The sequence below is a fragment of the Schistocerca piceifrons genome, chromosome 8 (genome assembly GCF_021461385.2).
Source record: "Schistocerca piceifrons isolate TAMUIC-IGC-003096 chromosome 8, iqSchPice1.1, whole genome shotgun sequence".
NCBI lineage: Eukaryota > Metazoa > Arthropoda > Insecta > Orthoptera > Acrididae > Schistocerca > Schistocerca piceifrons.
Genome location: NC_060145.1, coordinates 34,422,123 through 34,444,650, shown reverse-complemented (window position 1 = coordinate 34,444,650; position 22,528 = coordinate 34,422,123). Strand labels below are relative to the sequence as shown.

The window sequence follows — 22,528 nt, the reverse complement described above, 5'->3', positions numbered from 1 at the left end:
TGGGTGTTGTGTGCTGTCCTTAGGTTAGTTAGGTTTAAGTAGTTCTAAGTTCTAGGGGACTTACGACCACAGCAGTTGAGTCCCATAATACCCAGAGCCATTTGAACCTAAATATCACATACTGTAAGAAGACTATGTCCGCACATGGATCATAAATGAACTGACGCAGAGAATCGAATCGCAGTTCTGATTCCACATGATTAAGGAAAGGAACGTGTTGGCTTGGGTCCCTGATCACATCTATACAGGGCTGTACGGAACGCCCGAGCAGAATTAGGTAGACAGCTGAGAGTCAATGTCCATTGCAGAATCCACAGAGGAATCAGACATTGGTGGACCAGAACCTCCGTCATCGCAACCTCTTTTCTTAGATTTCTTAGGTGCCACCACACAGTCAGGTTGGATACGCTGTTTCTGTCAGCTACGTGGGATGGCGGCCTCAGCAGGCGGATGTGTGGGAGGGATCAGAGGCACAGCTTCCTGCCCCTCAGAACTGCGGTCATGTAATGCAGTTCCAGTCACTAAGGTGGAAGGATTCTGGTGATACTTGGAAGTATTCTGGTGATACTTGGTCGTCAATTTTATTCTCCTCGCGAGTTGCTGTAGTCAGTAGGTGGCTGAAGACGAAGGAGCAGGAGGACACAGCAGCGTCTCAGACTGTAACGGAGGACACAAAGACGAAGAGGGTGGGGGGCGACTCCGCTCCCTCTTCACACCCAGGCAGTTCAGAAGGAGCCACTTCGCGAGCAGGAGGGATGCTAGAGGTAACTTCTTCGCCACTTACCGTACCACGGACGGTAGGTATCGTAGCATCGAGATAAGCAGGGGAAACAATTGATGCGGAGGAAGTTGGCGCAGAAGGCACGGCCAAATCCTCACTATCACCATCCTGAATGCGACACCGCTTGTTTGTCACCGTTGCGGGTTCTATCCTGGGGGCAACAGGATTCGGAACCAGTCGCGGAGGTAGAGGCGGAAACTCATTAACATGATTATCAGAATTGACTGTCCGTTCATTATGATCCGAAGCAGAAGTAGGTCCGACGTCGGGAATGGAAAGAAAAAGATCAGCAATCTTCAATTTGCGACGCTGCACTAATGACGGCTTTAATACGAAAGCCCTCCGCGGGCAATTAGTCCGAACGTGTCCACTTCCATTACATAGGAAGCAGGTTCCCTCTTGACCAGTATACATGACACGGACGCGGTACCCACACGCTTGTAAATGTGATGGAATGTTGCGTTTGACATGCATTGCCACGGAACTATTTACACTACAACACTGTAATATGCGTTGAGTAGACCAGCGTCCACGACGGACGTTTTTCAAGTCAACGTAAAGAGTCAATCTGTCCTTTAGAAAGTTGTCATCAACTTCCGACGGGAGGCTGAACACTCGAACATTGGTATATTCGATTTCAGCATCTGCGAGTGACACCGCCGGCCGTGGTGGCCGAGGGGTTCTAGGCGCTTCAGTCTGGAACCGCGTGACTGCTACGGTCGCAGGTTCGAATCCTGCCTTGGGCATGGATGTGTGTGATGCCCTTAGGTTAGTTAGGTTTAAGTAGTTCTAAGTCTAGGGGACTAATGACCTCAGATGTTAAGTCCCATAGTGCTCAGAGCAGTCAATCTACTAATTGCCGTAAGACTTTGAGCAACGTGAGGGCATCCGCACTGAACAAGAGCATTGGCCGGTAAGCCTTATACAGGGTGTTTCTTAAATGACCGGTATATTTCAAACGGCAATAAAAACTAAACGAGCAGCGATAGAAATACACCGTTTGTTGCAATATGCTTGGGACAACAGTACATTTTCAGGCAGACAAACTTTCGAAATTACAGTAGTTACAATTTTCAACAACAGATGGCGCTGCGGTCTGGGAAACTCTATAGTACGATATTTTCCTCATATCCACCATGCTAGCAATAATATGGCGTAGTCTCTGAATGAAATTACCCGAAACCTTTGACAACGTGTCTGGCGGAATGGCTTCACATGCAGATGAGATGCACTGCTTCAGCTGTTCAATTGTTTCTGGATTCTGCCGGTACACCTGGTCTTTCAAGTGTCCCCACAGAAAGAAGTCACAGGGGTTCATGTCTGGCGAATAGGGAGGCCAATCCACGCCGCCTCCTGTATGTTTCGGATAGCCCAAAGCAATCACACGATCATCGAAATATTCATTCAGGAAATTAAAGGCGTCGGCCGTGCGATGTGGCCGGGCACCATCTTGCATAAACCACGAGGTGTTCGCAGTGTCGTCTAAGGCAGTTTGTACCGCCACAAATTCACGAAGAATGTCCAGATAGCGTGATGCAGTAATCGTTTCGGATCTGAAAAATGGGCCAATGATTCCTTTGGAAGAAATGGCGGCCCAGACCAGTACTTTTTGAGGATGCAGGGACGATGGGACTGCAACATGGGGCTTTTCGGTTCCCCATATGCGCCAGTTCTGTTTATTGACGAAGCCGTCCAGGTAAAAATAAGCTTCGTCAGTAAACCAAATGCTGCCCACATGCATATCGCCGTCATCAATCCTGTGCACTATATCGTTAGCGAATGTCTCTCGTCCAGCAATGGTAGCGGCGCTGAGGGGTTGCCGCGTTTGAATTTTGTATGGATAGAGGTGTAAACTCTGGCGCATGAGACGATACGTGGACGTTGGCGTCATTTGGACCGCAGCTGCAACACGGCGAACGGAAACCCGAGGCCCCTGTTGGATCACCTGCTGCACTAGCTGCGCGTTGCCCTCTGTGGTTGCCGTACGCGGTCGCCCTACCTTTCCAGCACGTTCATCCGTCACGTTCCCAGTCCGTTGAAATTTTTCAAACAGATCCTTTATTGTATCGCTTTTCGGTCCTTTGGTTACATTAAACCTCCGTTGAAAACTTCGTCTTGTTGCAACAACACTGTGTTCTAGGCGGTGGAATTCCAACACCAGAAAAATCCTCTGTTCCAAGGAATAAACCATGTTGTCTACAGCACACTTGCACGTTGTGAACAGCACACGCTTACAGCAGAAAGACGACGCACAGAATGGCGCACCCACAGACTGCGTTGTCTTCTATATCTTTCACATCACTTGCAGCGCCATCTGTTGTTGAAAATTGTAACTACTGTAATTTCGAAAGTTTGTCCGCCTGAAAATCTACTGTTGTCCCAAGCATATTGCAACAAACGGTGTATTTCTATCGCTGCTCGTTTAGTTTTTATTGCCGTTTCAAATATACCGGTCATTTTTGAAACACTCTGTACCATCTTCATATACGATAAGGCTTAGTAGCCAATGATCTTCTACAGGGCGGATGTACTCACGTTGCTCAAACTGTTACGGGAATCGGTAGATTGACTGCCGCGAGTAATGAGTATAGTGGGCAGGGGAATTACAAAAGTAGTGTGTGGACAGTAAGTTGGAAATATCGGTCTCAAGAGGAGCGTACCAGAGATAAGCTCCTGCAGTCGCTCTGTCGTCGGTGTCAAAAAAAAAAAAGTTCAAATGTGTGTGAAATCTTATGGGACTTAACTGCTAAGGTCATCAGTCCCTAAGCTTACACACTACTGAACCTAAAGTATCCTAAGGACAAACACACACACCCATGCCCGAGGGAGGGCTCGAACCTCCGCCGCGACCAGCCGCATCGTCGGTGTCCTCGATGGCTCACTTGGATAGAGTGTCTGCCATGTAAACAGGAGATCCCAGATTCGAGTCCCGGTCGGGGTACACATTTTCAACCGTCCCAGAAGCAGCTAATGGTCTGGATTTCATTGTAACTTCGTTCTTTACATTTAGCCTGACTCGCCCCAGCAGTGCCTGATAAGGTAAACAACGCAATTACTGTGTAATTGCCCGCATCTCGTGGTCGTGCGGTAGCGTTCTCGCTTCCCACGCCCGGGTTCCCGGGTTCGATTCCCGGCGGGGTCAGGGATTTTCTCTGCCTCGTGATGGCTGGGTGTTGGGTGTTGTGTGCTGTCCTTAGTTAGGTTTAAGTAGTTCTAAGTTCTAGGGGACTGATGACCATAGATGTTAAGTCCCATAGTGCTCAGAGCCATTTGAACTGTGTAATTATGTCAAGGCTACTGTTTAACCTGAATAGTCAAGACTAGTCAGATTTTAAATTTCTAGCCGGCTGGTTTGGCCGTGCGGTTCTAGGCGCTTCAGTCTGGAACCGCGTGACTGCTACGGTCGCAGGTTCGAATCCTGCCTTGGGCATGGATGTGTGTGATGCCCTTAGGTTAGTTAGGTTTAAGTAGTTCTAAGTTCTAGGGGACTGATGACCACAGATGTTAAGTCCCATAGTGCTCAGAGCCATTTGAACCATTTTTTTAAATTTCTGTCAATGGTTGGTTTCGTTAAATGCGCCTTCTCTCTTATGTGTACTGGGTAGGGTCCACTATTAGGAAATGTGGAAACAAGGCGGCAGGACACCTGCAGTTACCTGAAAGTATTCGAGACAAATGCCATTTGAACCATTTTTTTTAATTTCTGTCAATGGTCGGTTTCGTTAAATGCGCCTTCTCTGTTATGTTTACTGGGTAGCGTCCACTATTAGGAAATGTGGAAACAAGACGGCAGGACTACTGAAGTTGCCTGAAAGTATTCGAGACAAATGTTTCAATAAGCATAATAAGCAAAAAATTAGTGACCGACAATAGACATCACACTAATACTGGGTAACACTGCCTCTAACCTTGACAATCGCCTCAGCTCATAGAGGAAGAGACTCCATAAGTATCACTAAGTATGCCATGTATCCTACCAAAGTCACTCGCTGATGACGAAATCCAATAGAGCTAGAACCTACAAACCCCGTCAACATGGCTTGTATACTTACCATGTAGAAGAGAAGGCAAAACCTGGTCATGGAGGATGCTGAAATAAACATCCTAGGTCATGGTAACAGCGAACAGAATGAATGGGCCCAAGTCAAGGTACCAAGAACAACCTGGAAGACATCATAGAAGTACCTCCTGACAGAACTGCCCCTCCCCCCCCCCCCACCCCATCCCGCTCCGACCCCCTCCACATACACGTTGTGTAAGTTTCAATGCCTCATTCCGCTATTGGGGCACTCGTCGCAAAGTCGAGGCAAAGTCTCAACTCGTCGGACCCCAATACAACCTTCAGTCACCTTCTGCCCAGTGTGTACTGTTTGGATCACTGAAGCTGTGCAGCTGTAGGTTGCACTGAGAGCAACGACGTTTTGCGAAGTAACTACCTCTAAATGTCCATTGTGTGTAGGTTCCTTCGCAGAGCCCACTTGGAAACTAGTTGAGATAGATGTGCAGGCAGTGACACCAGCAACTCCTACCAAGTTCGGCAGCGTCTGTCACCGACAATGCGTGACAGCTGCGTCTTGTCCCTATTGATCGTAACTTTTTTTTTGACCACTGTTCTTTCGCCGTATTACATCACTGTAAGCTTCACACCATTGCTTCCTAACCCGTGGGACAGTTTGCACTGATACAACGAACTAGGCAGCTTCGTTTGTTGTGTGGTGACGAACATCTCAAAACACAACCGCTCCCTTATGACAGCACGTATCATCCCTATGTCAATTCATGTTACATCACTAATTCCATACAACCGACTAGCACAAGCACGCCACTTCACTGCCATGAGTCATTTCAGCGGTGGAGGGTCACGTGGCAGCCTAATACCAGTCCTACACCACCAACAGTGCTCCAGAGCGACCAGTGTGCTCTGTTATTGGGGTGAGTATGTGATCGTACGTCTTTTATGAAGCAACACCCTAAATTTTCGAGTAACTGTTCGACAGGTGAGTTCTACACTCGAAAACAAGTTGACCTTTTCAGAACAGATACATGACCCGATGTCTGAACATTTTGTGACAACAAGACGAGCTCTGTCGTCGAAAACAACTTGACTTTTCAGAATAGATAACTGACTGAGTCTCTGAGAATTTTGTAACAAAGCTGTGTGATATCTCTGTACATTGTATGCCACTTGAGATATGACCTTTGCAGACGTTGAATATCGACAAAGGTCGCATTGTTCACGGAGCAGTCTGATAGTGCCCAACAAGTGTCTGGGCGGTACAAAAGCGGCCTTACAACCTGCGCCTCGGCCCCTGCCTCCGCCATGACGCGCGCAGCGCCTGTCATCGCCGCGGCGTGTCTGCTGGCGCCGCCGTCGCTGGCGGCTCCCTGGCTCACAAGGGAACCTCCTCATCGCACCCCGCTCAGATTTAGTTATAAGTTGGCACAGTGGATAGGCCTCGAAAAACTGAACACAGATCAATCGAGAAAACAGGAAGTAGTTGTGTGGAACTATGAAAAAAATAAGCAAAATATACAAACTGAGTAGTCCATGTGCAAGATAAGCAACTTCATGGAGAGTTTGAGGGCAGGAGCGCCGTGGTCCCGTGGTTAGCGTGAGCAGCTGCGGAACGAGAGGTCCTTGGTTCAAGTCTTCCCTCGAGCGAAAAATTTATTTTCGCAAAGTTATGATCTGTCCGTACGTTCATTGACGTCTCTGTTGACTGTAAAAAGTTCAGTGTCTGTGTTTTGCGACCGCACCGCAAAACCGTGCGATTAGTAGTGCCTGTCCAGTGGGAACCGAAAACATTTGATCGCAAGGTCATAGGTCAACCGATTCCCCCCACAGGAAAACACGACTGATATATTCTATACGACACTGGTGACGGCATGTGCGTCACATGACAGGAATATGTTGTCCACCCACCTAACTTGTACACTTGGCCAATGGGTAAAAAGATTCTTCTACCTTGCTCGATTTAGGTTTTCTTGTGGATATGAGAATCACTCCCAAAAAAGTGATGAAAACATAAGAGTTTGTCCAGAAACAAAAAATAAAAAAATTAAACTTTTGATTCGAGAAGAGACTTGAACCAAGGACCTCACGTTCCGCAGCTGCTCACGCTAACCACGGGACCACGGCGCTCCTGTGCTCACACTCTCCTTGATGTTATGTATGTTGCGCATGGACTACTCAGTTTGTAGATTTTGCTTATTTTTTCATAGTTCCACACAACTTCTTCCTGTTTTCTCGATTGATCTGTGTTCAGTTTTTCGGCGCCTATCCACTGTGCCAACTTATAACTAAATCTGAGCGGGGTGCGATGAGGAGGTTCCCTTGTCAGGGCTCGCGGCCACGGGCGCGTCATCAACGGCACGGCGGCCGACATCGCCGACTTCCCTTGGATGGCCTCCATGCAGATCCTGGACAACAGCGGGAGCGGCGCGTCGATCATCGGCAGCACGTGGGCGCTGACGGCGGCTCGCTGCGTCCTCGCGAGCCAGGAGATGCCCGACGCCCACGCGACTTGGCGGGTCTGCTCGTCCTCCGCCTCGACGTCGCGCAGATGATCAAACACGCCGACTTCCACATGTCCACCGACGACGCCGACAACGATATCGGCGTCATCCAGGTGAGCCGACATTCAAGAGCACATTTATGGTACGTTTACTTCATGGTGTATACGCGGACAAGGAAAAAAAATTCCCGGATTTTCCCCGGGTTTCCTGGTTAAAAAGCACACTTTTTCCCAGGTGAAAATACACATCTTCCGCGTTAAGTGACAGTATACGTTTCCTCAGAACTGTAAAACTTATCAATCCTTTAAATGGTTATGATTTTATACACCGGCGTAGAACTTCTCAGCCCTTTAGAACACGCAACTAAGAAAAGACACAGCGTATACCGCAAGCCAACGCATACAGATCTATATTTGCAGGCCACAAGCTGCCATCATCCAGCACAATGCGGTAGTGCATTACGTACGCTAGCTCATAGAGAGCGTGCGGTATCTGACTCTGAAAGCCTGCCGAGTGAGATGCAACATTTGAAGACAGTCTTCCGTCAAAACGGTTATTCTGAGAGACAAATACGTAATGCATTCAGGCCCAAGCGAGTTCAATCTATGGAGCAGAATGAAGATACGAAGACACCCACCACCTTCGCCTTCTTGCCGTACTTTGATGCCATGTCGTCAAGAATCGGAAGGCCACAAGCTGCCATCATCCAGCACAATGCGGTAGTGCATTACGTACGCTAGTTCATAGAGAGCGTGTGGTATCTGACTCTGAAAGCCTGCCGAGTGAAGACATTTGAAGGCATTCTTCATTCAAAACGGTTATTCTGAGAGACAAATACGTAATGCATTCAGGCCCAAGTGAGTTCAATCTACGGAGCAGAATGAAGATACGAAGACACCCACCACCTTGGCCTTCTTGCCGTACTTTGGTGCCATGTCGTCAAGAATCGGAAGAGTCCTCGATAGATATGACATCAAGTGTGTTTTCCGACCATCTGCGAAACTGAGGAACCTGTTAGGTTCGGTTAAGGATGATCTCGGTCTGAGGAAACGTGGTGTGTACAAGATTCCTTGTCAGTGTGGGGCGGCATATACAGGTCAGACATGTCGCACAGTACAAGAACGTTGCGATGAACATCAGCGTCATACACGCCTACGCCAACCGGAGAAGTCGGCAATTGCAGAACACTGTCTGAACACAGGACATCACATGATTTATGAAAAGACGGAAGTTTTATCCCCAGCATCCTCTTTCTGGGATTGCGTCATTAAGGAGGCAACACATATCCGTACAGCTGATAACCTTAACAACAGGAATGCGGGATTTCAGTTGAGTACAGCCTGGAACCCTGCATTGGCTACTGTTAAATCACGACGAGCTTTCGATAATAGACCCGTCATAACTTTGGCAGCATGTTAGTAAACACAGCGTCAGCGCACGCGCAGAACGGCCGCTCTGCGTTTCCCGGCAGAGGGCGTTTGAGTCCGGCGCCATCTATCTGCAAATTTTGCGCATGCGTGGTTTCCGCGCCTGCGCAATCTTCACGCGCGTGCTCTATATACAGCGGCGTCGACATGCGGATCTTGTCAGTCGTACCCAGCCACCAGCGAAGTTCAACAACCTGATGATATCGGACAGTGCTCCGAAGAAATATTGTGGGATTTGCACAACGTCATCCGGCGACACACCCGTGAAGACTATTTACAGCATTATCACTGTTAGAGCATACACACAAATAGGAAAAGTTAATGGTGTAAATTAATATACATAGTGTTGCTACAAGAAAAGCACAGCTTCCACATATAATGTTGGTCTCGACGATTAAGAAGCTGCAAGACAAGCTAAACTTTCACGTATAATGTTGATCTTTTTTGCGCTTGTTACGCTTTAAGATATATCACACAATTGTGCCAGTAAAATTTTTAATACCGATATAAATGTCTGATCTCCCGGGCTCGAAATTTTTTCTAAAAGGCCTTCCTCAGTTGATTTTTGAATGAGTCAAAAGCTCTGTGATTTAAGAAATTCATCGCACATTCTCGCACATAGTTCATCTTGCTTAAAAAGAAATTTACTTTGGAAGTAACGCTTTTCAATCAATCATTCGCAATATTTTCAAAAATGGTTCAAATGGCTCTGAGCACTATGAGACTTAACTACTGAGGTCATCAGTCCCCTAGAACTTAGAACTACTTAAACCTAACTAACCTAAGGACATCACACACATCCACGCCCGAGGCAGGATTCGAACCTGCGACCGTAGCGGTCACGCGGTTCCAAACTGACGCGCTTAGAACCGCACGGCCACACCGGCTGGCGCAATATTTTCCCGCAACCTGTTAGAAAGAGATTCGTTTCAGCAGCTGCCAGAGAGCGCCAGATAACACGCTTCACCGCGCTTGCGCAGCTACGATGACGCAGGAATTCCGTATGTTCGCACGTGTAAAACATTGAAAGATCATACATTATGTCATAAAAGAAGCAAGACATCAGAGGAATTTCGTGAACCATACTAAAATGCATAATTCGGCTTAAAGTGCATTGTATTATGACATGTTTGGTTCTTTAATATGGCATAATGCCATACGTGCTAGAAGATGAAATGCAAAAAATGGTTCAAATGGCACTGTGCGACTTAACATCTGAGGTCATCAGTCCCCTAGAACTTAGAACAACTTAAACCTAACTAACCTAAGGACATCACACACATTCATGCCCGAGGCAGGATTCGAACCTGCGACCGTAGCGGTCGCGCGCTTCCAGACTGAAGCGCTTAGAACCGCTCAGCCACCCCGGCCGGCGATGAAATGCAGCAAACACTCGAAACTAGCCAGTGGTGTGGAATTAAACACTTCGTTTCAAATAAATTGACTACCTGAGCGGAAAAGATTAATAAAGCCATATTTCTCTAGCAAACCGACAAAAATATCTTCATTGTTCCGCAAGGCGATTAATGCTCGACTGAAATTGCCACTCGGGGCAGATACCCCGGTTTGCTCCCACTGAATATAGCAGCTTGCGCGCGCAAGTAAAATTTTTCCGGGTACCATCTTGCTGCTTGCCTATACAGCTAAGTCATACTTTTGTACCCAGAAGCGCATGCATGCGCATGGGCTCGCTCGCAACTGCTCACACGAATCTAATGTAAACAGTTGTGACATCGTGCTCATCGGAGGCAATTTGTTGTTATGAAGCATTGCAGAGTCTTCCTGAAGCCTTTTCGCTACTGGCAGGCGCTTGTATTAGCACTAGCCGGCCGAAGTGGCCGTGCGGTTAAAGGCGCTGCAGTCTGAAACCGCAAGACGCTACGGTCGCATGTTCGAATCCTGCCTCGGGCATGGATTTTTGTGATGTCCTTAGGTTAGTTAGGTTTAACTAGTTCTAAGTTCTAGGGGACTAATGACCTCAGCAGTTGAGTCCCATAGTGCTCAGAGCCATTTGAACCATTTTTTGTATTAGCACTGCATTTTGTTGTGTACATGGCACATTTCCTTTGTAACTTAAGTTTTATTTTAGTTTTTTCTCTTGTTCATGTTTTATTGCTGCAGTCCTCTGTTAAAGTATTATTTCTTCCCAGTCAAAATTACAAAAATTTAACTGAAAACTAAAACAAAAAGTATCCCCGAATTCTAAAAAATTCCCGGGTTTTTCCCGGTTTTCTCCCGGATGAAAAAATACCCGGGTTATTCCCGGATCTCCCGGTTGTCTCGGGTCCTATACACCCTGGTTTATTCTCCAAACTGCTCGCCAGCATGGCTCAGTGATGATGAAACTAGCCCATTGAATCTTACTGGTGCATTTCACTTGCACGATCGCTGCTCGCCCCGCCATTCACTACGACCCTCAGCAGTTGAGGTTCGTCTTTGGAGCAGCGAGCATCGCTCCCAGTCCTTAAACTTGAGCTGTGGTTCGCTGCTTCAGTGCCGCACTAGCAGAACCGTTCTTTAGAGACCTGCAAAGCGCTTTACGCGCCTTCTTGTGCACAATACACTAAGGTAACAAACGTCATGCGATTCCTCTTAATACCGTGTTGGACCTGCGCTTGCCCATACTCGACATGGCATGGACTCAACAAGACACTGGAGGTCCCCTGCTGAAATACTGAGCCACACTGCCTCTGTAGCCCTCCATAAAGGTGAAAGTGTTTCCAGTGCAGGATACTGTGCACGAAATGACCTCTCGATTTTGTGCCGTAAACGTTCGATGGGATTCATGTCAGGAGGTTGCATGGGGGCTTAATTATAAATAAATGACTAATATTAATGAATAAATGCAATGATTATACTACCTGTGTGGCCGGTTACGAAGTTTCGTAACCTGTTGGCCCTGACTCAAAGCACAAGTGTAACTGTTCTGTGTGTGGTAGTGTGACTCAACGTACATACTGGGTGATCAAAAAGTCAGTATGAATTTGAAAACTGAATAAATCAAGGAATAATGTAGATAGAGATGTACAAATTGACACACATGCTTGGAATGACATGGGGTTTTATTAGAACCAAAAAAATACAAAAGTTCAAAAACGTCCGACAGTTGGCGCTTCATATGATCAGAATATCAATAATTAGCATAACAAAGTAAGACAAAGCAAAGATGGTGTTCTTTACAGGAAATGCTCAAAATGTCCACCATCATTCCTCAACAATAACTGTAGTCGAGGAATAATGTTGTGAACAGCACTGTAAAACATGTCCCGAGTTATGGTGAGGCATTGGCGTGGGATGTTGTCTTTCAGCATCCCTAGAGATGTCGGTTGATCACGATACACTTGCGACTTCAGGTAACCCCAAAGCCAATAATCGCACAGACTGGGGTCTAGGGACCTGGGAGGCCAAGCATGACGAAAGTGGCGGCTGAGCACACGCTCACCACCAAACGAAGCGCGCAAGAGATCTTTCACGCGTCTAGCAATATTGTTGGAGCGCCATCCTGCATAAACATCGTATGTTCCAGCACGTGTTTATCAGCCAGGCTGGGGATGATGCGATTCTGTAACATATCGGCGTACCTCTCACCCGTCACGGTAGCAGTTACTGACGATTTGCTGTCCAGCGCCATCTGTCGGAAATTTTGTGAACTTTGTTTTTTTTTCTAATAAAACCCCATGTCATTCAAAGCATGTGTGTCAATTTTTACCTCTCTATCGACATTATTCCGTGGTTTATTAAGTTTTCAAATTTATGCTGACTTTTTGATCGCTCGGTACATCTGGCTCGGTTCTTTCTCAATACGACAAAATATTTTAAACACCATTTACAATGAACTAATTGAAAAACCAGAAATACTATAATTGCACAAAGAAAGCAGAATTACAAGTCTAATAAATGAACATGAGCCAGATGCTTCGTTGACTGTACCTGTGAGCAAGAGGGATTGTTATTAAAGAAAACTGTAATACCTTTTACCTCATTATATATTGACGAAAATATTCCATTACACCAGCATCATAAATCAAAAGCCCATCTCCTTTCTCAAATATATTCTGACAATTGCATCTTCTTCCATCTATACATTACACCAACCGAACAGTACAAGATTTCAGTCAACACTCAGATCGTCTACTCTCTCGCCCAACAGAACAACGACTGCTCTCTACATCCTCTGAACCACTACTGGGCCCAGTGGAGGCGGCGGAGTAGTAATCTTTGGCGGAAGCTCTGGCGCTGTGACTCAGTGTAGCCACCTTTCAAGATCTGGGCAGCCAAGTCATTCGCTTGAACTATCCAGAATGCCCTTCAAACCAACTGTTAGCAACTGTGGCCCAGTAACATGGTCCATTGTCATTCATAAAAATTCCATTACTATTTCGGAACATGAAGTCCATGAACGGCTGCATATGATCTCTAGGTAGCCTAGCAAAACAATTCCCAGTCAGTCGTCGATTTTGCTGGACCAGAGTACGCAGTTCATTCCGTGTAAACACAGCCTATGCTCTTGTGGACCCACCACCAGCTTGGCCGGCCGCTGTGGCCGAGCGGTTCTAGGCACCTCAGTCCGGGGTTAGGTTGTTTGGGGGAAGAGACCAAACAACGAGGTCATCGGTCTCATCGGATTAGGGAAGAACGGGGAAGGAAGTCGGCCGTGCCCTTTCAAAGGAACCATCCCGGCATTTGCCTGGAGCGATTTAGGGAAATCACGGAAAACCTAAATCAAGATGGCCGGACGCGGGATTGAACCGTCGTCCTTCCGAATGCGAGTCCAGTGTGCTAACCACTGTGCCACCTCGCTCCCTCACTCCGGAATCGCGCTGCTGCTATGCCCGCAGGTTCGAACCCTGCCTCGGGCATGGATGTGTGTCATGTCCTTAGGTTAGTTAGTTTTAAGTAGTTCTAAGTTCTAGGGGACTGATGACCTCAGATATTAAGTCCCATAGTGCTCAGAGCCATTTGAACCACCAGCTTGCACAGCTCCTTGTTCACAACCGAGGTCCGTGTCTTCGTGAGGTCTGCGCCATACTAGAACCCTACCATCAGCTCTTACCAGCTGAAATCCGGAATCATCTTTCCATGCTAGTTTTACAGTAGTCTAGGATCCAACCGATATAGTCACGCGCTGAGGAGAGGTGCTGCAAGCGATGTCGTCCTATTAGAAAAGACACTCGCGTCGCTCATCTGTTGCCATAGCCCATTAACGCCGAATTTTGCCGTACTGTCCTGACGAATACGTTCGGCGTACGTCCCACATTAATACCTGCGGTTATTTCACGCGTTGTTACTTGTCTGTTGGCACTGACAACTCTATGCAAACACCACTGCTCTCGGTCGTTAAGTGGAGGTCGTCGGCCATTGCGTTGTCTGTGGTGAGAGGTAATGCCTGAAATTTGCTGTTCTCGGCACACTATCGACACTGTGCATCGCGGAATATTGAATCCCTAAAGCTTTCCGAAACTGGATGTTCTATGCGGCTGGCTCAAGTTAGCATTCCGCTTTCAAAGTTTGTTGAGTTACGTCATAATTATGTTGGAAATTTTGTGTTAGCAGAACAGCCAACACCGTGTTACGAGTGGAGGCCGAAATGCACGCGATTTAGCTCACGCAGGCTGGCGTGAAGAGGGAAGAACTATACTGACGTGAAGTCTGGTACATGACAAGGAATGAGAATTCAGAAAGCGGACATAATTAATTTGATACTTAACTTTAATCCATTAATGATGAACGTCGCTCTTGACGGTACATGATTCACAATATTATCTGTTCAGAATACATTCTTGAAGATAGTACTTATAGTAACTGAATATGGCGCCTTGCTAGGTCGTAGCAAATGACGTAACTGAAGGCTATGCTAAACTGTCGTCTCTGCAAATGAGAGCGTATGTAGACAGTGAACCATCGCTAGCAAAGTCGGTTGTACAACTGGGGCGAGTGCTAGGGAGTCTCTCTAGACTAGACCTGCCGTGTGGCGGCGCTCGGTCTGCAATCACTGATAGTGGCGACACGCGGGTCCGACGTATACTAACGGACCGTGGCCGATTTAAAGGCTACCACCTAGCAAGTGTGGTGTCTGGCGGTGACGCCACAGGAAATCTTTTCACGTCAATCATCTGAGTGAAAATGACACCTCCGTCAATATACTCCCCTTTTATACCTTACTAGCTGACCCGGCGAACTCTGTTCCGCCTTAAAGCCAATAAATAATCAGATTTTGGATGTTAAGTTCAATTTTTTATTAGGACAAATAAAAATTAAGTATTTTAATGATTCTTTATGTTTTTTGGTGCATAGCTTCCACTCTTCAATTCAGTACCTTGTGATACACGACATTTTTTGTTTTATTATCAGGCGCAAGAACAAACAATGCATATGGTCTTCCGACCAGTGAACATGCCACATATAATTGACCATTTGAAAAATATGGATATTCCAGATTTAAACCACAAACTTTCAAGGATTAGCCTTGTGATTTGTTAATGGTCATGGCGAATGCAAGACGGATCGGAAATTGAAGTCTTTTAAACTCAAACGGCACATCGGTTGCGGGATCCTCTGAATGAGAACTTCCTCACCCTCGAATTTTCCTTTGAGTATCGTCGCGTAAATAACATTGGTCATCAATTTACTTACCTCAAAACGTTTACCGTTGCACAGTTTTGGTTGGTTTATGTTTCGAAGCATGATTACTACAGAGCCAACTTTTAGGCGTAAATTGTGCGGTGGTATGTCAGGCACATCCTAAGAGTTTAAAAATTCAATTGGATAGTTGGTGGCTTCATCTTCATTTGTTACACAGTCAATAGATTTGAATGAATACATTTTACCAATGATCTCATTCTGAATTATGTAGTTTAGATCATCTACATCTTTATTCTTAGCAGCTAAAATTGCTCGCTCACTCAACCATTCATTACTTTTGTAGTTAGTAATGATGTTTGGGAATACTTTGTTGATAAGTTCGTCTTTCGATGAGACAAAGCTACAGAAATTATGAGGAAATGAAATCAATCCGCTCGATTCTTCGACAGGTACTCGACCATTACCGATAGTCAGCAATTGCTCAAAGAAATCTTCAGCAGATGTATAATTAAGCAATGCAAATCTCATGTTTGTTGTCAGTTAAAGTTTCTTCACAAAGCGCCATAGATTCGATGATTTGAGGCAAGCATTTATTTCATCTGCAGCCATTGATCTTGGAACTACTGGCAGTGTTTGGCGGAATTCGCCAGACAGCTACTCCAAAACATCTCGAGTCATTGCGTAGATCTTTCAATGTTCGGTTAAGTGCCTCTAAAGTGCCTCTAATGCACGTTTATGAGCCGTTGTGCATTCGTCCCAGATCTTGGATGCTGATAAAACTTCGGCCACTGCTGAGTTTTTTGTAATATTACATGTTGGTTATTCAATAGCTTGAAGATTTAACGGTAATTTTAATGCTGACTGAGCCGTACGGCATCTTTCTAACAATGTGTCTGCTATTCCGGAAGAACCAACTGCAACCGCAATGTTGGATCTCGCACGAACAGTGGCTAAAACTACTGACATGAGGAATCTCTTGCCAGTTCCACTAGGGGCATCCAGGAAATATAAAGCACTATTTCCATCATCAATTGCCTTCATTAATGTATCATAAACTTCCTTTTGTTGGGGGTTCAACAGGGGTACATTCGTTTGAACTACTAAATCTAATTTGCGTTTTGTTATTCCACGCCAGATGCGTTTCTGTTATACTACGTTTTATAGCGATCGAACGGGATAAAAAGTATCCTATGCCCGTCTCCTGGTTCTAAGCTACCTCTCCACCAATTTTCAGCCAAATCGGTCCAGCCGTTCTTCAGTTATAAATAGTGTAACTAACATGTCTTTCTTTTATATGTATAGATTAAGTATTCATTACACATTTCTGAACGCACGCGTAATAAAATACACATAATGGTTTATTCATCCATTTTAAATAGTTTATCAACGCATCCATAAATGTCAATCATTACTTACAGATTTTGACAAAAAAATTTGACAGCTCCGAAACTAAAGAACTTTTAGGGAAAATATCGCATTGTTCAAGTATTCGTCAATTTTTCATTATTTTTTAGATGTATTCTGCTATTCGGAGCGGAGACAAATCCAACAAATCAAAAACCATGAAAATTTTTATTCGTCAATTTTTCATTATTGTTAAGATGTATTCTGCTATTCGGGGCGGAGACAAATCCAGCAAATCAAAAACCATGAAAATTTTTATTTGGCAATTTTTCATTATTTTTAAGATATATTCTGCTGTTCGGGGCGGAGACAAATCTAACAAATCAAAAACCATGAAAATTTTTATTCGTCAATTTTTCATTATTTTTAAGATGTATTCTGCTATTCGGGGCGGAGACAAATCCAACAAATCAAAAACCATGAAAATTTTTATTCGTCAATTTTTCATTATTTCTAAGATGTATTCTGCTATTCGGGGCGGAGACAAATCCAACAAATCAAAAACCATGAATATTTTTATTCATCAATTTTTCATTATTTTTAAGATGTATTCTGCTATTCGGGGCAGAGACAAATCCAACAAATCAAAAACCATGAAAATTTTTATTTGTCAATTTTTCATTATTTTTAAGATGTATTCTGCTATTCGGGGTGGAGACAAATCCAACAAATCAAAAACCATGAAAATTTTTATTCGTCAATTTTTCATTATTTTTAAGATGTATTCTGCTATTCGGGGCGGAGACAAATCCAACAAATCAAAAACCATGAAAATTTTTATTCGTCAATTTTTCATTATTTTTAAGATGTATTCTGCTATTCGGGGCAGAGACAAATCCAACAAATCAAAAACCATGAAAATTTTTATTTGTCAATTTTTCATTATTTTTAAGATGTATTCTGCTATTCGGGGCGGAGACAAATCCAACAAATCAAAAACAATGAAAATTTTTATTCGTCAATTTTTCATTATTTTTAAGATGTATTTTGCTATTCGGGGCGGAGACAAATCCAACAAATCAAAAACCATGAAAATCTTTATTCATCAATTTTTCATTATTTTTAAGATGTATTCTGCTATTCGGGGCGGAGACAAATCCAACAAATCAAAAACCATGAAAATTTTTATTCGTCAATTTTTCATTATTTTTAAGATGTATTCTGCTATTCGGGGCGGAGACAAATCCAAGAAATCAAAAACCATGAAAATTTTTATTCGTCAGTTTTTCATTATTTTTAAGATGTATTCTGCTATTCGGGGGGGAGACAAATCCAACAAATCAAAAACCATGAAAATTTTTATTCGTCAATATTTCATTATTTTTAAGATGTATTCTGCTATTCGGGGCGGAGACAAATCCAACAAATCAAAAACCATGAAAATTTTTATTCGTCAATTTTTCATTAGTTTTTAAGATGTATTCTGCTATTCGGGGCGGAGACAAATCCAACAAATCAAAAACCATGAAAATTGGCCCAGCAGATCTCGAGTTAAAAGTGTTGTAACAAACCCGACATTGTTTTATGTATATAGAAGATGTACTCGATACTACCGCTATCTGTATATGTGCATATCGCTTTCCCATGAATTTTGTCACATCGCTGTGCGTGTACTTTTACGTTCTCAGCTGCACCTGTACCCTTCACAGCACTGTGAACTGTATGGCACAGAGTAATTTTGTCACATCGCTGTGCGTGTACTTTTACGTTCTCAGCTGTACCTGTACCCTTCACAGCACTGTGAACTGTATGGCACAGAGTAATTATCACTGAGTAATTATCACTGAAACTCATATTAATCCCTCTTCCTATAGACGCTACAGTCTGGAACCGCAAGACCGTTACGGTCGCAGGTTCGAATCCTGCCTCGGGCATGGATGTTTGTGATGTCCTTAGGTTAGTTAGGTTTAACTAGTTCTAAGTTCTAGGGGCTAATGAACTCAGCAGTTGAGTCCCATAGTGCTCAGAGCCATTTTTGAACCTCTTCCTATACTATTCGTGTAAGGAGCGCGGGAAAAATAACTCCGTAAATGCCTCTGTACAAAACGTAATTATTTTAGGCTTACCTACACAATCATAGTGAGAACAATACGTAGGAAGTTCTTGTACTCGTATTTTTTTTTTAATTCCTCGCTTGATTCTGGCACTTGAGGTTTTGTAAGTAGTGTTACAAGAGACAGTGTCTGTCTAACTTCAAGCAATTGGCAGAGGTTTTGATGAGTGAGTTTGCGAGTATCAAAATACGCTACTAAATGGCTCTGAGCACTATGGGACTTAACATCTATGGTCATCAGTCCCCTAGAACTTAGAACTACTTAAACCTAACTAACCTAAGGGCATCACACAACACCCAGCCATCACGAGGCAGAGAAAATCCCTGACCCCGCCGGGAATCGAACCCGGGAACCCGGGCGTGGGAAAATACGCTACTGGCCATTAAAATTGCTACACCAAGGAGAAATGCAGATGATAAACGGGTATTCGTTGGACAAATATATTATACTAGAACTGACATGTGATTACATTTTCACGCAGTTTGGGTGCACACATCCTGAGAAATCAGTACCCAGAACACCTCTGGCCGTAATAACGGCCTTCATACGCCTGGGCATTGACTCAAACAGAGCTTGGATGGCGCGTACAGGTACAGCTGCCAATGCAGCTTCAACACGGTACCACAGTTCATCAAGAGAAGTGACTGGCGTACTCTGGCGAGCCAGTTGCGCGGCCACCATTGACCAGGCGTTTTCATTTGGTGAGAGATCTGGAGAATGTGCTGGCCAGGTCAGCAGTCGAACGTTTTCTGTATCCAGAAAGGCCCGTACACGACCTGCAACATGCGGTCGTGCATTATCCCGCTGAAATGTAGTGTTTCGCAGTGATCAAATGAATGGTAGAGCCACGGGTCGTAACACATCTGAAATGTAACCTCCACTGTTCAAAGTGCCGTCATTGCGAACAAGAGGTGTTCGAGACGTGTGACCAATGGCACCCCATACCATCACGCCGGGTGATACGCCAGTATGGTGATGACGAATAGACGCTTCCAATGTGCGTTCACCGCAATGTCGCCAAACACGGATGCGACCATCATGATGCTGTAAACAGAACGTGGATTCATCTGAAAAAATGACGTTTTGTCATTCGTACACCCAGGTTCGTCGTTGAGTACACCATCGCAGGCGCTCCTGTCTCTGATGCAGCGTCAAGGGTAACCGCAACCATGGTATCCTAGCTGATAGTCCATGCTGGTGCAAACGTCTTCGAACTGTTCGTGCAGATGGTTGTTATCTTGCAAACGTCCTCATCTGTTGACTCGGCGATCGAGACGTGGCTGCATAATCCGTTACACCCGTGCGGATAAGATGCCTGTCATCTCGACTGCTAGTGATACGAGGCCGTTGGGATCTAGCACGGCGTTCCGTATTACCCTCCTGAACCCACAGATTCCATATTCTGCTAACAGTCATTGGATCGCGACCAACGCGAGCAGCAATGTCGCGATACGATAAACCGCAATCGCGATAGGCTACAATCCGACATTTATCAAAGTCGGAAACGTGATGGTAAGCATTTCTCCCCCTTAGACGAGGCATCACAACAACGTTTCACCAGGCTACGCCGGTCAACTGCTGTTTGTGTGTGAGAAATCGGTTGGGAAATATCCTCTTGTCAGCACGTTGTAGGTGTCGCCTCCGGCGCCAGCCTTGTGTGAATGCTCTGAAAAGCTAATCATTTGCATATCACAGCATCTTCTTCCTGTCGGTTAAATTTCCCGTCTGTAGCACGTAATCTTCGTGGTGTAGCGATGTTAATGGCCAGTAGTGTGTGTGACATAAATAGCCGTACGTTTTAATTGCATTGACTTACAAGCTTAAAGGTGTATCGTAGTATTTTAACTTGATGACTCGACGCTTACCCGAGAAAAACAAGTCTGAACAAACGGACGGACGGACAGACTGACAACAAAGTAATCCTAAAACGGTTCCTTTTCCTTACGATTCAGGTACGCAACATTAAAAACTGAAACCACCTGTTAATTAATACCAAACTAGACCAGTAGGCTCAGAAATATTACCGTTAAACATGGTGAGTCACCAACTACTGACACCTAAAATAACTCTGAAAGTATGGTCGTACCTGAATAGTTTGTGGGACAAATGTTGCGTGGGACAACGAGAGCCATAATATGACGTTGGTTTTTTGTTGCTAGGTGGGGTCGCGTCCGAGATGTAAAGGTTAACTTTGTTTTTTTTTTTTTTTAAATGGGATGCTATATTTTGGTTCTTATTTTCTGATAGCGGTTATCGAGACGAATCTAATGATGTGTAACAGTAAGGTCTTTGAAGGTCAACGAAGGTCAAAAAGATAGCATGAACTTCTATTTACAGAAGGTGTTGGAAGTGATGACCATTGGTATCAGTGCACTGCTGCCATCTTCTTATCATGGACAGAGTGGTATTCCTTATCACATCGGCACTTATCGAAGCACATCCCCTGACAATTCTCTCTCGTATATCGTGCATATAGTAAATATCAGCCGAATACGGCGTTTTGACATGTAAACACCATTCGACGGTTTCGTAATACAACACTAATAGGAACGGTAAGACAAGTATCGTCGAATCAAGCGAATGTGAATGACGTATTCCTTCGAACAACAAGTCGATATGCTTCTCGTTTACGGAGAATGCCAATGATATTGAGTGAGAGCTAGAGACCTATACGCCGAAAGATCTCCTCAACGTACTCACCCTACACCTCGTACATTTAAATATGTGTATGCTAAATTGAGAACAACTGGATCTTTAACGCATCGGAAAGGAAAGTTACTAACGAGAAAGCGGAAATTGGTACTCTTGCCACTGTGTTAGAGATCCTCGTGTTAGTTCGCGTCAAATCGCAAGGGAATCTCGCATGAGCCAGAGTCGTGTTGTTCGTTTTCTGCATCGCCATAAATATCATCCTTACCATATCAGAAATAACTGGTAAGGATTATATGCGTCGCATTGAATTCTGCCGACGAGCTCAACGTCAGATTCAGAGGGATGACACATTTATTAATTTGATTTTATTTACTGATGAGGTTATATTCACGTACCGTGGAAATGTTAATTTGCATAACATGCGTTATTGGGCAACTGAAGATCCATGTTCGCTCCGGAACGTTTCACACCAAAAACCGCGCTCGGTGAATGTATGGTGTGGGATTCTGGAGGACAGAATTATAGGCCCCTATTTCATCGAAGGAAATCTTAATGGTAGGAAGTACATCACATTCCTGCAGGAAACATTACGTCTGTTACTGGGAGAAATACCTTTTGGAACAAGGAATAGAATGTGGTATCAACGCGATGGGTGTGCTGCACATTTTTCGCTGATGGCTAGAAATGAGTTGCAGAGACTATTCCCAAATCGTTGGATTGGACGCGGAGGAGATGTGTCGCGGCCGGTTCTTTCGCCAGACTTGACGCCTCTGGATTTTTTCTTGTGGGGATTCGTAAAAGACATCGTTTATAAAGATGTTCCAACTACACCTGAAGCTACGCGAGAGAGAATTGTCAGAGCATGTGCTTCGATAAGTGCCGATGTGATAAGGAATACCACTCAATCCATGATAAGAAGGTGCAGCACTGCATTGATAATACCGACGGTCATCGCTACGAACACCTTCTGTAAATGGACGTTCATGCTACCTTTATGACCTTCTTGACCTTCAAAACCCTTATTGTTACAAATCATTGGATTCACCTCGATAGCCGCTGTCAGAAAATAAGTACCAAACTGTAGCATTCCATTTAAAAAAATTGACTTTATA

At 44.6% G+C, this 22,528-nt stretch overlaps 1 protein-coding gene across 1 annotated transcript in view; it reads left to right on the top strand.

The window, feature by feature from the left end:
* The first annotated feature begins 7,101 nt into the window (after positions 1–7,101).
* LOC124711543 (transmembrane protease serine 11D-like) overlaps positions 7,102–22,528 on the top strand; it is a 38,775-nt gene continuing 23,348 nt past the window's right edge. The window contains exon 1 of the mRNA XM_047241678.1: positions 7,102–7,410. Coding sequence (XP_047097634.1) covers positions 7,102–7,410 — 309 coding nt within the window. The remainder of the gene's footprint in view (positions 7,411–22,528) is intronic.